Source organism: Eublepharis macularius, chromosome 2 (assembly GCF_028583425.1).
Source record: "Eublepharis macularius isolate TG4126 chromosome 2, MPM_Emac_v1.0, whole genome shotgun sequence".
Classification (NCBI taxonomy): Eukaryota; Metazoa; Chordata; class Lepidosauria; order Squamata; family Eublepharidae; genus Eublepharis; species Eublepharis macularius.
The window spans coordinates 13818086-13830023 of NC_072791.1; the positions used below are offsets into that span (position 1 = coordinate 13818086).

The 11938-nt window shown below is 43.5% G+C and overlaps 1 protein-coding gene across 2 annotated transcripts; it reads right to left on the reverse strand.

The window, feature by feature from the left end:
• Nucleotides 1–1527: 1527 nt before the first annotated feature.
• LOC129323697 (zinc finger protein 420-like) lies at nucleotides 1528–10935 on the reverse strand. 2 transcript variants are annotated; one of them, XM_054970290.1, is made up of 6 exons: nucleotides 10898–10935; nucleotides 7788–8297; nucleotides 7579–7621; nucleotides 7194–7273; nucleotides 6809–6935; nucleotides 1528–4592 (listed from the first exon to the last, which is right to left on the reverse strand). In XM_054970290.1, exons 2-6 carry the CDS (start codon nucleotides 8199–8201, stop codon nucleotides 2833–2835), a joined length of 2424 nt encoding a protein of 807 aa, XP_054826265.1. In that variant the 5' UTR covers nucleotides 8202–8297; nucleotides 10898–10935; the 3' UTR covers nucleotides 1528–2832. The 2 variants fall into 2 exon arrangements, with proteins under 2 accessions (XP_054826265.1, XP_054826264.1); XM_054970289.1 differs by having other exon boundaries at nucleotides 7579–7654.
• Between the last annotated feature and the right edge of the window lie 1003 nt (nucleotides 10936–11938).

Here is an 11938-nt window from a genome sequence, read left to right on the forward strand (position 1 = left end):
AGAAATGGAATTAGGAAAAAGGAATGGAGAGAGAGAGGGATGGGCGGAAGCCAAAAAGTAACAAATGGGAGGGTGTCCCAGCAGTGATATTTCTATTTTCCACTATGCTGATTCCTTTGCGCTTCCTGTTGCCTGGAAAAAAAAGAACAAAGTCCAAGGTCTTCTTGTTATATTTGTATACTAGAAATGAGCAGAGATGGTGCTCTAATTGATAATATTTAAAATAAAAAAGTAATTTTTCTTCTGTATCCTCCTGTTTAATCATCTGTTTGTCGAATCTGCCAAGTTGCTCTTTTGCTGTGGCACACCAGAGCTGAAGCTCCATTCCCTAACAAAAGGAGGGGAAGAACAACCAGTTGTTAGTCCACAATGAAAAAACCCGCAATTGTTGGTCCAGAGACAAAATAATCCACAGATATCTGCAGTAAGATAGGATGTGTCCGGAAAGTAAGAATACAAATAATTCCATGTTTCTATTGCTTCACCTGTGTTTAAAGGTAGAGCTTTCTTGAAAGAAATAATTAACTTAAGGTAGGCATAATTCAATAGTTTATATCTGCACTGTTATAAATCTCTCGTGAATCAGTTCTCGGTATTTTGTAAGTCCATAAATTTCAGAAACTCTTTCCGGTGAAGTCAGACACTGCTGGGGATTTACCAGCATCCCAAGATAATTTATAGTTCCAAGGCAAATCTTTAGAAATCAGCCCCAAAGATTTATGAAAAAAAGAAAAGAGCAAAAGGAAAAAAGCAAAAGATGGGTAAAATAGGGTGGTCAAACTTTACTGGCAAAGGACCCTTATTCTCTGCTGACTTTGTGTTATCAGAACGCAGGTAGGATCTGCATAAATCAGGCAACCATTCCATGGATTCACCTATCAGGTCTCCCTTATAGGGAGAGGTGTATGGATAAAGAAATACGTTCCCTCTAACCTGGCATAAATACGTGTATAGCAAGGGAAGTATGGAGTGTTTTAGAACTGATCCAGTTCAGATCGTCATTTCCCCAGATGTCCGAAAAGATTATTTTTTAAGCACAAGTTTCTTCCATCTTCTTCTAATCATTTATATGGTTTCTCTGCTGAGTGGATTCACTGATGCACAATAAGTCCTGATCTCTAAGAAAACCTCTTTTCACATTACACATATTTATATGGCTTCCCCCGTGTGTGGATTCGTTGATGAGAAGTAAGGTGGGACCTCCAAGCAAAGCTGTTCCCACAATCCAGACAGTGATATGGTTTCTCCCCTGTGTGGATTCGTAGATGGACAGTAAAATGTTGTCTCTGAGAAAAACTCTTCCAACACTCCACACATTTATATGGTTGCTCTCCCGTGTGGATTTGTCGATGGTCAGTAAGATTTGTATACCAAGAAAAGCTCTTCCCACACTCCACACATTTATATTGTTAGCTTTGCCTTTAGCCAACAGTTTACTATGCGAAAGGGGGGACCTTTAACGTATCTTCAACTGAGTGGATTTTCCCCAAATGAAGAGAGAGCAAGGATACAAAACAAGCCTGGACATGAATTTCAGTAAGTTTTATTCAAATCATTTTGCATAGGTTACATATACTTGGAGTATCATGGAACAGCATGGTCTTAGAAATACAATAGCTTAATTAACAATGCAACAAGAATAAAGCATAGTGAATTATGTTACCAATCCTGGAGATGTCCCAGAGATTCTTGTCGATGGAAAGAATGAGAGAGCGCTTCGCCAATCTGAAAGGGAAAGGAGAGAGATAGCAAGGAGGTATTCCTTACTTTCTCTCCTCCTAGCTTCTTAGACTCCATGGTTTTTGCTGCTCATTTATATATGATTTCGGCCTACATCATCCCATTCAAACTCATCAATGAGATTCCTCAGAGTCATTCCTGGCACTGGAAATCACCTAAAAATTGTAACATTTGCAGAATTTCTGCTGAGATCGTGACATCTGTAAAACGGTCAGGTCATTCTGATCCCTCAATATTTGCTATCATTACTCATATGAATAACATGTATTCATAAAAATCCCCTAGATTTTAGCTTATTGCCACGTATCTATTCAAAGGTTCATTTTGACTCCATTTTGTTTGGTTCAGTGTATCCTTAGTTCCTTATGATTAAGGCCTATGTGATTGATATATGCATAGTAATTGCTGAGTTATTTCATGTTGAGTTACAATGAGATTGATTGAGCTGTGAATATATGGATATATGCATGCATGTATATATGTTTCCAGCAAAACAATCATGCGGTTAGTGTCAACGTGATGTTATAGTCAAGGCAGTATTCCTAAGTGACTTGGACTAGCATTTCTGAATGGACTGGACTGGACTGTCAGTTGGACTGTCAGAGTTTCCTCTTAAAACCAAAAGAAGCTCTTAAAAGAATCTCTCTTGCTGTGGATTTTACTCATTTTCCTCTCTTTAAATTGTGTTCTCATGATTGCTAATGTGTGCGCAGTGTTCTCCTTCTCCAGACATAAGAGTAGATGTGAAAGTTACTGTGTTTTAACGTCTTGATTCTTAAGAGTCAGAAAAAGGAAAAAAAGTTTTCCGTTTGAAATCTGCGTTTGTCATCCGTCAGCCCCCCCCTTCTATTCTACTAGGTTTTGTGACGCTTTTGACCGAATCTGGCCCTTTTCCTATTATTGATTTTTGTCTTAGTCCACATAAGCTAATGCGAACATCGGCAAAAGCAAACATCACTTGTTCCTTTCTGTTCAGAGAACATGTCATGTGGAATATTTCCAGTGAGACACAGGTTTGTGCCTGAAAAATAATATTCTGGTGCTTTCCATACTTAAAATGGAGTCCAAGATCAGAGAAATAGGCTGGCTTCACTATACAGGAATACAACAATATGGTTTCTCCCCTGTGTGGATTCGTCGATGGACAGTAAGCTGTGAACTCCCAGCAAAGGTTTTCCCACAGTCCACACATTTATATGGTTTCTCCCCTGTGTGGATTCGTTGATGGACAGTAAGATTTGACTTCTGAACAAAACCCTTCCCACACTCCATACATTTATATGGTTTCTCCTCTGTGTGAATTCGTTGATGGACAGTAAGATTTGACTTCTGAACAAATCCCTTCCCACACTCCATGCATTTATATGGTTTCTCCTCTGTGTGGGTTTGTTGATGGACAGTAAGATGTTCATTCCGAGCAAAACTCTTCCCACACTCCATGCATTTATATGGTTTCTCCTCAGTGTGGATTTGTTGATGGATAGTTAGATGTACATTCTGAGCAAAGCACTTTCCACACTCCATGCATTTATATGGTTTCTCCCCTGTGTGGATTCGTTGATGAATAGTTAGATGTACATTCTGAGCAAAGCACTTTCCACACTCCATGCATTTATATGATTTCTCCCCTGTGTGGATTCTTTGATGGACAGTAAGCTGTGAACTCCTAGCAAAACTCTTCCCACACTCCATGCATTTATATGGTTTCTCCCCTGTGTGGATTCGTTGATGGACAATAAGCTCTGAATTCCAAGCAAAGCTCTTTCCACAGTCCACACAATTGTATGGTTTCTCTCCTGTGTGGATTCGTCGATGGATAGTAAACTGTGAACTCATAGCAAAGGTCTTTTCACATTCCATGAATTTGTATGGTTTCTCTCCTGTGTGGCTTCGTTGATGGATAGTAAGGCGGGAACGCCAAGTAAAGCTCTTCCCACACTCCATGCATTTATATGGTTTCTCCCCTGTGTGGATTCGTTGATGGACAGTAAGATGTGCATTCCGAGCAAACCTCTTCCCACACTCCATGCATTTATATGGTTTCTCCCCTGTGTGGATTCGTTGATGGACAATAAGCTCTGAATTCCAAGCAAAGCTCTTTCCACAGTCCACACAATTGTATAGTTTCTCTCCTGTGTGGATTCGTCGATGGATAGTAAACTGTGAACTCGTGGCAAAGGTCTTTTCACATTCCATGCATTTGTATGCTTTCTCTCCTGTGTGGCTTCGTTGATGGATAGTAAGGTGGGAACGCCAAGTAAAGCTCTTTCCACACTCCATGCATTTATGTCGTGTCTCCCCTGTGTGGATTTGTCGATGGACAGTAAGATGTGCATTCCGAGCAAACCTCTTCCCACACTCCATGCATTTATATGGTTTCTCCCCTGTGTGGATTCGTTGATGAACTGTAAGCTCTGAACTCTGTGCAAAGCACTTCCCACAGTCCACACATTTGTATGGCTTCTCCCCTGTGTGGATTCGTCGATGGACAATAAGATTTGACTTCCGAGCAAAGCTCTTCCCACACTCCATGCATTTATATGGTTTCTCCCCTGTGTGGATTCGTTGATGGACAGTAAGTTTTGACTTCTGCGCAAAGCTCTTCCCACACTCCATGCATTTATATGGTTTCTCCTCTGTGTGGATTTGACAATGGGCAGTAAGGTCTCCCCTCTGAACAAAACTCTTCCCACACTGTACACATTTATATGGTTTCTCCTTGGTATGAATTCGGCAATTGGATGACTTATTCCCCCTCTTCCATTTTGTCCTATTACTTCTCCTCTGCTGTTCCCCTTCCAATTGGAGTTGTTGTGATTCTTCCTCAGGCTTTCTCTGGGGACCATTAGCCTCTAGAATAAAGAGGAGACTGATAAGAGCTTAAAACAAAAGCAGAATCTAGGAGAAAAAGCCATTAACAACTCTTTGATGAACAACAGAACAGAAATCACTGGAAGAGAAGACATACCTTGTGATGTGTTAAGTTTTGAGTATTGAGTTTTCATGTAGGTTAAACATAGAAAAATAGAGCCAGAACGAATCCAAAGGGTCATCTAGTCGAATCTCAAGCACAATACAGAAAAAAGCTAATTCCCGCTACACTCTCAGTTACTCCTGCCCTATGTCCAGTGGAAGGCTTAAACCCTCTAGGGTCCAGGGCCTATTTAGCCTGGAGGGAACTTCTTTCCTGAACCCAAAGGTAGCTATCAGGATTACCCTGGGAACATAAGAAAGGGCTGAAGAACACCAAAGATTAAGTGAATCCAAATTGAAAGACTCAGTATTCAATTTGCACACACAAATACATGTATTTATTATAAAGAAAAAACAATCTTTGGTCCAGCACTTTAAGACCCTGGGACATAGAGATAACCAGCTGCATTTCTGGGTGCTGGAAAAGATTTGAGCTCCTAGCTCACATCTTTTGCAACCTCTGAGAGTGAGCCAGACCTATTGTATTTACACTCTGAACACTCTATATCCACATGGCTTGAATGAGGAAGTGGATTGGTTATGCATTTGATATTAAGTTGCTCTTTTAGTACGCGTTTATTGTGTTAGGTATTGTTGATATTCATTTATACATTGTAATTTCCTTCCCTTCCCTCTATTTCTCCTGCCACTGTGCATTGGGACATCCCCCACCACTTTACTCTAATTGCATCACCTCCTGGCCTGATATATATGGAGTGTGACCCTTTACATTTGTACTATAAACTACTATGTTATTCCGGACTGCACTTAAAATAAAATGTTTGGACCATAATAAAACAGAAGCACATTCTGGAACAGAGCTTTAGACATGAACTACGGGGACCCAAGTAGAGCTCCCTACGTCTCCAGCACACTGGAGTTGTCTTGGACCAATCACTCTTTCCCAGTTTTTCCTACTTCACAGGGTTGTTGAGCAAGTAAACGGAAATGTCACCAGTTCTGCTCTATATTCCATGAAAGAAGGGCAGGATAAGATGTGAGAATTCACAGAAAACTAGAAATAAAGGGACGAGCCTGCTGCCCTCCCTCCAATGGATCACTCCCCCTGCACTTGTCACGCCCATGGTCCAATCCCCTTTCTCCAAAGAAGTACTAACAATCAGAAGAAATTCTTCTGGTCTTGGGGGACCAATTGGAGCAGCCCCAAGTGGTTCTGGTTCTAACTTTAAGGCCCTAAATGGGCCCAGAGGGTCTGCATAGGGCCAGACTGTGCCCCGTAACCTCGTTAAGATCTCCCCCCCCCCCAAGGCCTGCTTTGAGTGCCCCTAACGAGACACATCGGTGGTCACCAGACACAGGGCCTTTTCAGCAGTGGCTCCTCCATTCGAAAAGCTTGCCTGGTGCCTGCTTTGTTATCTTTCTAGCACCAGGTCCAAACACTTCTTTTCAACCAGGCTTGGAACTAAAGGGCTTCACCTTTTTTAGGTGTTCTGTGGCCTGCTTTTCTTCTCAGGACTATTCTCTGGATATTTTTGGAGAACTACTCAGTTGGTCTCTTAGGCTGTTCTGATGCTTGTTTAAATTACATTATTGATGATTCATGTTGTGTTATCTGGAGAGGCATCTAAATAAATAAATGTTGAACACAAGGCCATGTATGGAAGTTTCCTCCAAGATTAGGCACCACGAAGCCGACATTTTGTTCTCTTTTTTAACCGTTTGAGAAAGATTTCCTATCTATTCTTGGCTGTCTCCTCTTCAAAAATCTTTGACTGAAGGTTAGCCAAAGAGGTCCTATCCAGACACACAAGAAAATGGTCTGCACTATACAAACTGGTTCATACCTGCAGTGAGAGCCCTATATAAATCTAAATAGTTGTTATTTAAAATGGCTGCTCTGGAAGGCCCATTAGGAAGGCCCTGTTCACATCCCATAAACTGTTCCTTTGTTTACAAGCCAATATTTTAGCTTACAGACTAAAATTGAGGAGTCCACTAGAGGTGCTAAAGTCCTACCTTTGCTGTCGTGTAGAGCCGCCCCACTCACCTACTGAGAGTCTCCGCCAGAAAAGCCCATCTTAGAAGGAGCAATTTCTGCCGGAAGCCTGTGAATTGAGGGAAAGGGGACCCTTACCCAGAAAGGCCACATTCTGAAAATTCTCCTCCATGACTTCCTTGTGAAGGCTTCTTTTTTCCGCATCCAGTAGAACCCACTCCTCCTCAGTGAAATGAACAGACACCTCCTCAAAGGTCACCGGACCCTGAAAAGAGAAAAAAAGAAACCACTCCATCCTCTCAGAAAATGTAACAAATCTTCCCCTCATGAGAACAAGACAAAATGACTAGAAGTAGAAGCTGTCTTGCAGGATTCAAACTTCTGCCAGACCATTCCATTTTCCTTCTAGTGAACGGCACAGATAGCAACTGAGGCAGAGAGAGAGAGGGGTTCTCTCTGGGGTAGGGAGGAGTGGGCGGTGCACGGAGGGTCTCGCGGTCATGAATTGCAATTTCACACTTACCTGCTCTGGCCACATAGAAGTTGATGTTTCTCTGCTGCAAACATATGGCAAAGAATATATTGTTGGGTTCACGGTCTCATCTGGAAGGATCAAATGGTAAGCGGAAGACATTCAAAATTTTTCAAGTATTTAGCGTAGCAGTTCCCTCTCCCATGCTACCACTGGGCAAAAATAATATAATTGTAGATAAGGTATGGCCTAAACCATTCTTCTTCTAATGAGCTTGCACTGATTTTAAATCGATTCTATGTTTTTACTTCCCCAAACAGATATTTCTAAACTGAGAAGCTCAGGTGAGCATCTTTCCCAACCCGAACCGAGGTTGGGGGAATAAAAGCAGCCCACCTAATCCATCAAGTGTGTAGGACATCTTATTTGATCTTACCTAGAAAGGTTGCTCCGTGGCAAAAGTTGATCCTTTCCTGAACCTGAAAGAGAAGTGGAGGTCCCACAAAGGAAAACTGTTGAGAAAAGGAACAGGGTTAAGGGGGGGGGGGTTGCTAAAAAAGTAGGGGCTATCTGTATGGATTTTAAGGGCATCCCTCACTGATCATATCCTGTGCCCCACATATTACCTAGAGGAATGCCTCTTACCTCCTGGCCTCGATTCTTGTCACCTGCATGGCTCAGGAGGAACCCTTCTGCCAGGGCCACTGCCTGGGAACTGGTCTCTGGCCTGCATTCCCTGACCCAGCTCTCCATCTCCGGGGGCAGGATGGCCAGGAACTGCTCCAGGATCACCAGGTCCAGGATCTCCTTCTTGCTGTGCCTTTCTGGCTTCAGCCACTGGAGGCAAAGGCGGTAGAGTCGGCTGCAGACCTTTCGGGGCCCTTCAGCCTCCTGATAACGGAAGTGCCGGAATTGCTGTCGCTGCACGTCTGAAGGGGGAAAATCCTCTCCCAGGCTCTTCTGCAAGGTTCCTTCCCACAGTTCCCTTCTGCTCCCAGCCTCCGTGGCAACAGGGCCTTTTCTTTCTTCTGGAGTGGGTGAGTCCAGTTCTCCCCTCATCTTCCCTTCCTCTCCAAACAGCCTCCACCTGGACCAGTGGATCGCCTTCCTCCTCTGCCAGATTCTTCTAAAGGCAGCTGTTGAATCTATGACCTTCTGCAAAGAGGAAACTGATCTGTAGGCTATATATATATGTATGTATATGTGTATGTGTATATATAGATATATATAGATATATATAGGTGTGAACATAGATACACACACACACAGATATATATATACATATGTATGTATGTATGTATGTATGTATGTATGTATGTATGTATGTATGTATGTATGTATGTATGTATGTATGAACATCTATATCTAAAAAGGAGACCCTGGACTTATAAAAGCTCATGGAATACCCCCGATTCAAGAATGTTTGAAAATAAAAAGCCAGATTTAGTAAGTAAAAGTGGAGCTTCCACACAGCAAGCAGAAAGGCTCCACTCTGATTAATAACAGCATTTTATATACTAATTGGCAAGTGAATCTCATCTGAGGATACTTAAATCCAAAGATTATAGTCATGAACTGACAAGACAGATCTCCCTACAAATCTGAAAAATCAGATGCCAGAGAACATTGCATGGGGTCAGGAGTGGGATACATATTTACAAAACAGTTGAAAAGTTTGAAAGAGTGAACCAGGAGCAGAAGGGAGCAACTGAGAGTCCCAGAGATGCTGGATCTCTCAAATCGTGCTGCAAACAACTGGAAATGATTTCAGGAGCAGTCTGGCTTGTCCATGGAAGCCACCAGAGCCATAGAGCAGCCAGAGACAAGGAAGGGGAAGCTTGCAGGACCTCAATTTGGAAGCTTGCAGGACCCCAACCCGCTGATTGGTTTCATATCTTTCCACTATCCGCGCAGACAAGCACTCTAAATATCATTAACATGTTGGAAGAGCTTTGTATCCCAAGTAAAAATGATTTTGGAAGGGTAGCTTTTAAATTGAGCTGTGAATACTATCTTGATAGTATTCAATCTACAATGCCCTATTTGTTGCCATTCAAGAATCTGTTTTTATATTCTGGATGGGTTTTTTTATGCTGGATTTTTAATTAATATCTTTTAATCTTTTATGTTTTCTTTACACTGTGCTTTTTAAGCCATCTCAGTTAGGCTCTCTGGAGAGGTAGCACAGAAATTCCCCAAAGAAATAGATATCTTTGTTGTACAAGGAAGCAAAGCCAGGCAGAGATCTCGGTGGCTCATCTGAGAAACCCGAGTCCGACACGTGACTTCACAGGGCTTGCTGACTCATGAAATATGGATCAGATTGTCCGAGGTGCCCATGATTTGAAGAGGACAGGCGACTTTCTAGAAGCAAAGGCAACTGAAGTGCACCAGGCTGCAGAAGTCACCTCAAAGTCTGCAGATTTTCAGGCAAATCAATGAGGGCTGAGCCTATGGGCAGACCTTCAGTAAGCCATAACAGCATGAAGAGGGGAACTCTCTAAAAGCCCACACTTCCTATTCCAGAAGAGCAAGAAAAAATAAGAAAGCCACATGGGAACACGGCTGCACTACAACAGCGCCAGGCTCATGACAAAAATTACAGAACTGCCTCTCTGTCTATGCCCTCTGAGCATGCCCTTGCTGGTGCCACCCTGAAAATGGGCAAAATCTACAGTTACATACTGTTTTGGAGATCTGAGTCATTTCTTAGGGTCAAATTATGCTGGGAGGGGAATGTGAAGGCCTTGGGGGGGGTGGCCCTCTACTCTTTGTGGGGAAGGGCTCTGTATAATCGATGGGTCCACTGCTCTGCATTCAATTAGGTCTATAGGGGTATTTGTTACCCTTTGCTACCTAGTGTGACTTATGGTCACCTGGTATCGGTTTGTTGGTTTAATGCAGGATCCATCTTCTATTTCCAGGCCCTTGCTGAGACCAAAATGGGGGGGGGTGTCCAATTGGGATCCCAGTACAGCTAGGGTCCTGAGGCTACCCCACATGTGTGCACTCTCTGTAGTTGCCCCCACCTCAGAAAAGCTCCCCCTCTCCCGGGTTTCTGCAAACTGTAGAAAATGGAATTATTTAGGGTGTGTGTGTTGCTTTTTATTCAGGTAATGGGCCTGTGTTGTAAGGAAAGACTCAAAGAGATGGTCCGGAAAAAGGACTGAAACGGTAGACCGGCGTGTGTGCACCAGATGGCCCAGATCCGGGTTTCAGGGATATAAAAGAAAAACTTGGTATCCCTGAATTCCCGGTCAGATACTCTCATCCGATTAGAGAATCCTGAATTTATTCAATGAATATTTCCTATGGGGGGAAACTTCAGGGGTACTGGGGAATCATTGTTGAAGTAAACTTCACCAAATTTGCCAGGAACCTGCTCCTGATTGTTCACTAAAGGTCCCCCGAATACCGGGAGATTTGGACCCTGGGATCCAATTCTGTGGGTTCCTGAACAAGCCCCCCCCCCTCCGCAGCCAGACGCTGCGGTTTCCAAGTGGGGAAACCATCAAACCAGAAGATCCCTATTCCCTTTAGTGAAGCAAGAGGAGGGCTGAGGCTTGCTGAGTTGTGGATCTCCAAAGGTGGCCGGAGAAGCATCCCTTATTGCAAGAAGGACTCAGCTCCACCGCCAGGAAAAAGCAGCTTCCAGAGAGAAAGCAGGAAAGCTCTGGGGGTGAACGGAGCCCTCTGGCTGCTATTGCCAACAGCAGGGAGGGATTTTGCAAAGGAAATATTTGTCCATTGCTTACCTCTTTTTAAAAAGTCCTCCGGGGGCTGCCTCTCCTCCCCTTCCGCACTCAACACAGGAAGTGACTGCAACAAGTCAGCTGACTTTCTCTCTTCAGGCCTCTCTAGGAATCGAGACGCCTTCCCTTTAACCCTTCGGCTGACTGTCCAGAAAGCCAAAATACCCCACTTCTGGCTTCGCCTTGCAGAGGGTGAATTTTCCCGTGGAAACAAAGTAAACTGAACCCTCACATTATAGAACATTTTTTAGTCCACAGGCAGCACCATAACAATCACACACCCACCATTTCAGAGTGCTGTCACAGTGCAGTAACAATAATCCAAGCCACGGCTCCTCATGGGTCCTGAAGATTTTAATTTTTTTTTTGCTCCTCATGGGTCCTGAAGACTTTTTAATGGAGTCCCTCAAAGCTCACCATTAATTCACGTCATGTCCGTAGCCACAGACTGCACTGCAAAAATCACACATCCCCTCCTTTACAAAGCCTCGAAGAACCACCCTGAGCTGAGACAGTGTGGTCTAGTGGTTAGTGTCTGATTACAATCTAGGGGAATCAGTTTCGCATCTCACCTTGGCCACTGAAAGTTACAAGCTGACTCTTGGCGAGGCACTCTCTGTGGTGGCCCCCCATTATAGAATGACTTTCCTAAGGAATTGAGGAAAGCTCCTCCCCTCCTGGCTTTCTGCAAACTGTGGGAAACGGAAGTATTTAGGAGGGCTTTTTATTCAATTCAGGGAATCTGCCTGTGCTGTAAGAAGAAAAGGCTCAGAGAGATGGTCTGGAAAAGGGACTGGGACTGTAGACCAGGGAGGGAGGGGCATGTACCGGATGGTCCAGATCTTGGTTTCAGGGTATCCCTGAATTCCCGGTCAGATACTCTCATCCAGTTAGAGAATCCTGAATTTAGCCAATGATTATTTATTTCCTATGGGGGAAATGCCCAGGAATACTGGGGGGGGGCATTGTTCAAGTAAATTTTATGGGCCCCCGAATAAGCTTCCCCCTTTCACTCTCTGAGAGGGAACCACCAAACCAAAGAAT

Bases quoted from the DNA above. Each gene is read 5' to 3' on its own strand.
- LOC129323697 (XM_054970289.1), bottom strand. From the start codon at position 8,201: ATGAGGGGAGAACTGGACTCACCCACTCCAGAAGAAAGAAAAGGCCCT. The intron at 7,274-7,578 runs GTAAGATCAAAT...TGATCCTTCCAG, and splicing joins CCACGGAGCAACCTTTCTAG to ATGAGACCGTGAACCCAACA. The intron at 4,593-6,808 runs GTAAGGGTCCCC...TCTTTATTCTAG, and splicing joins TCAGAATGTGGCCTTTCTGG to AGGCTAATGGTCCCCAGAGA.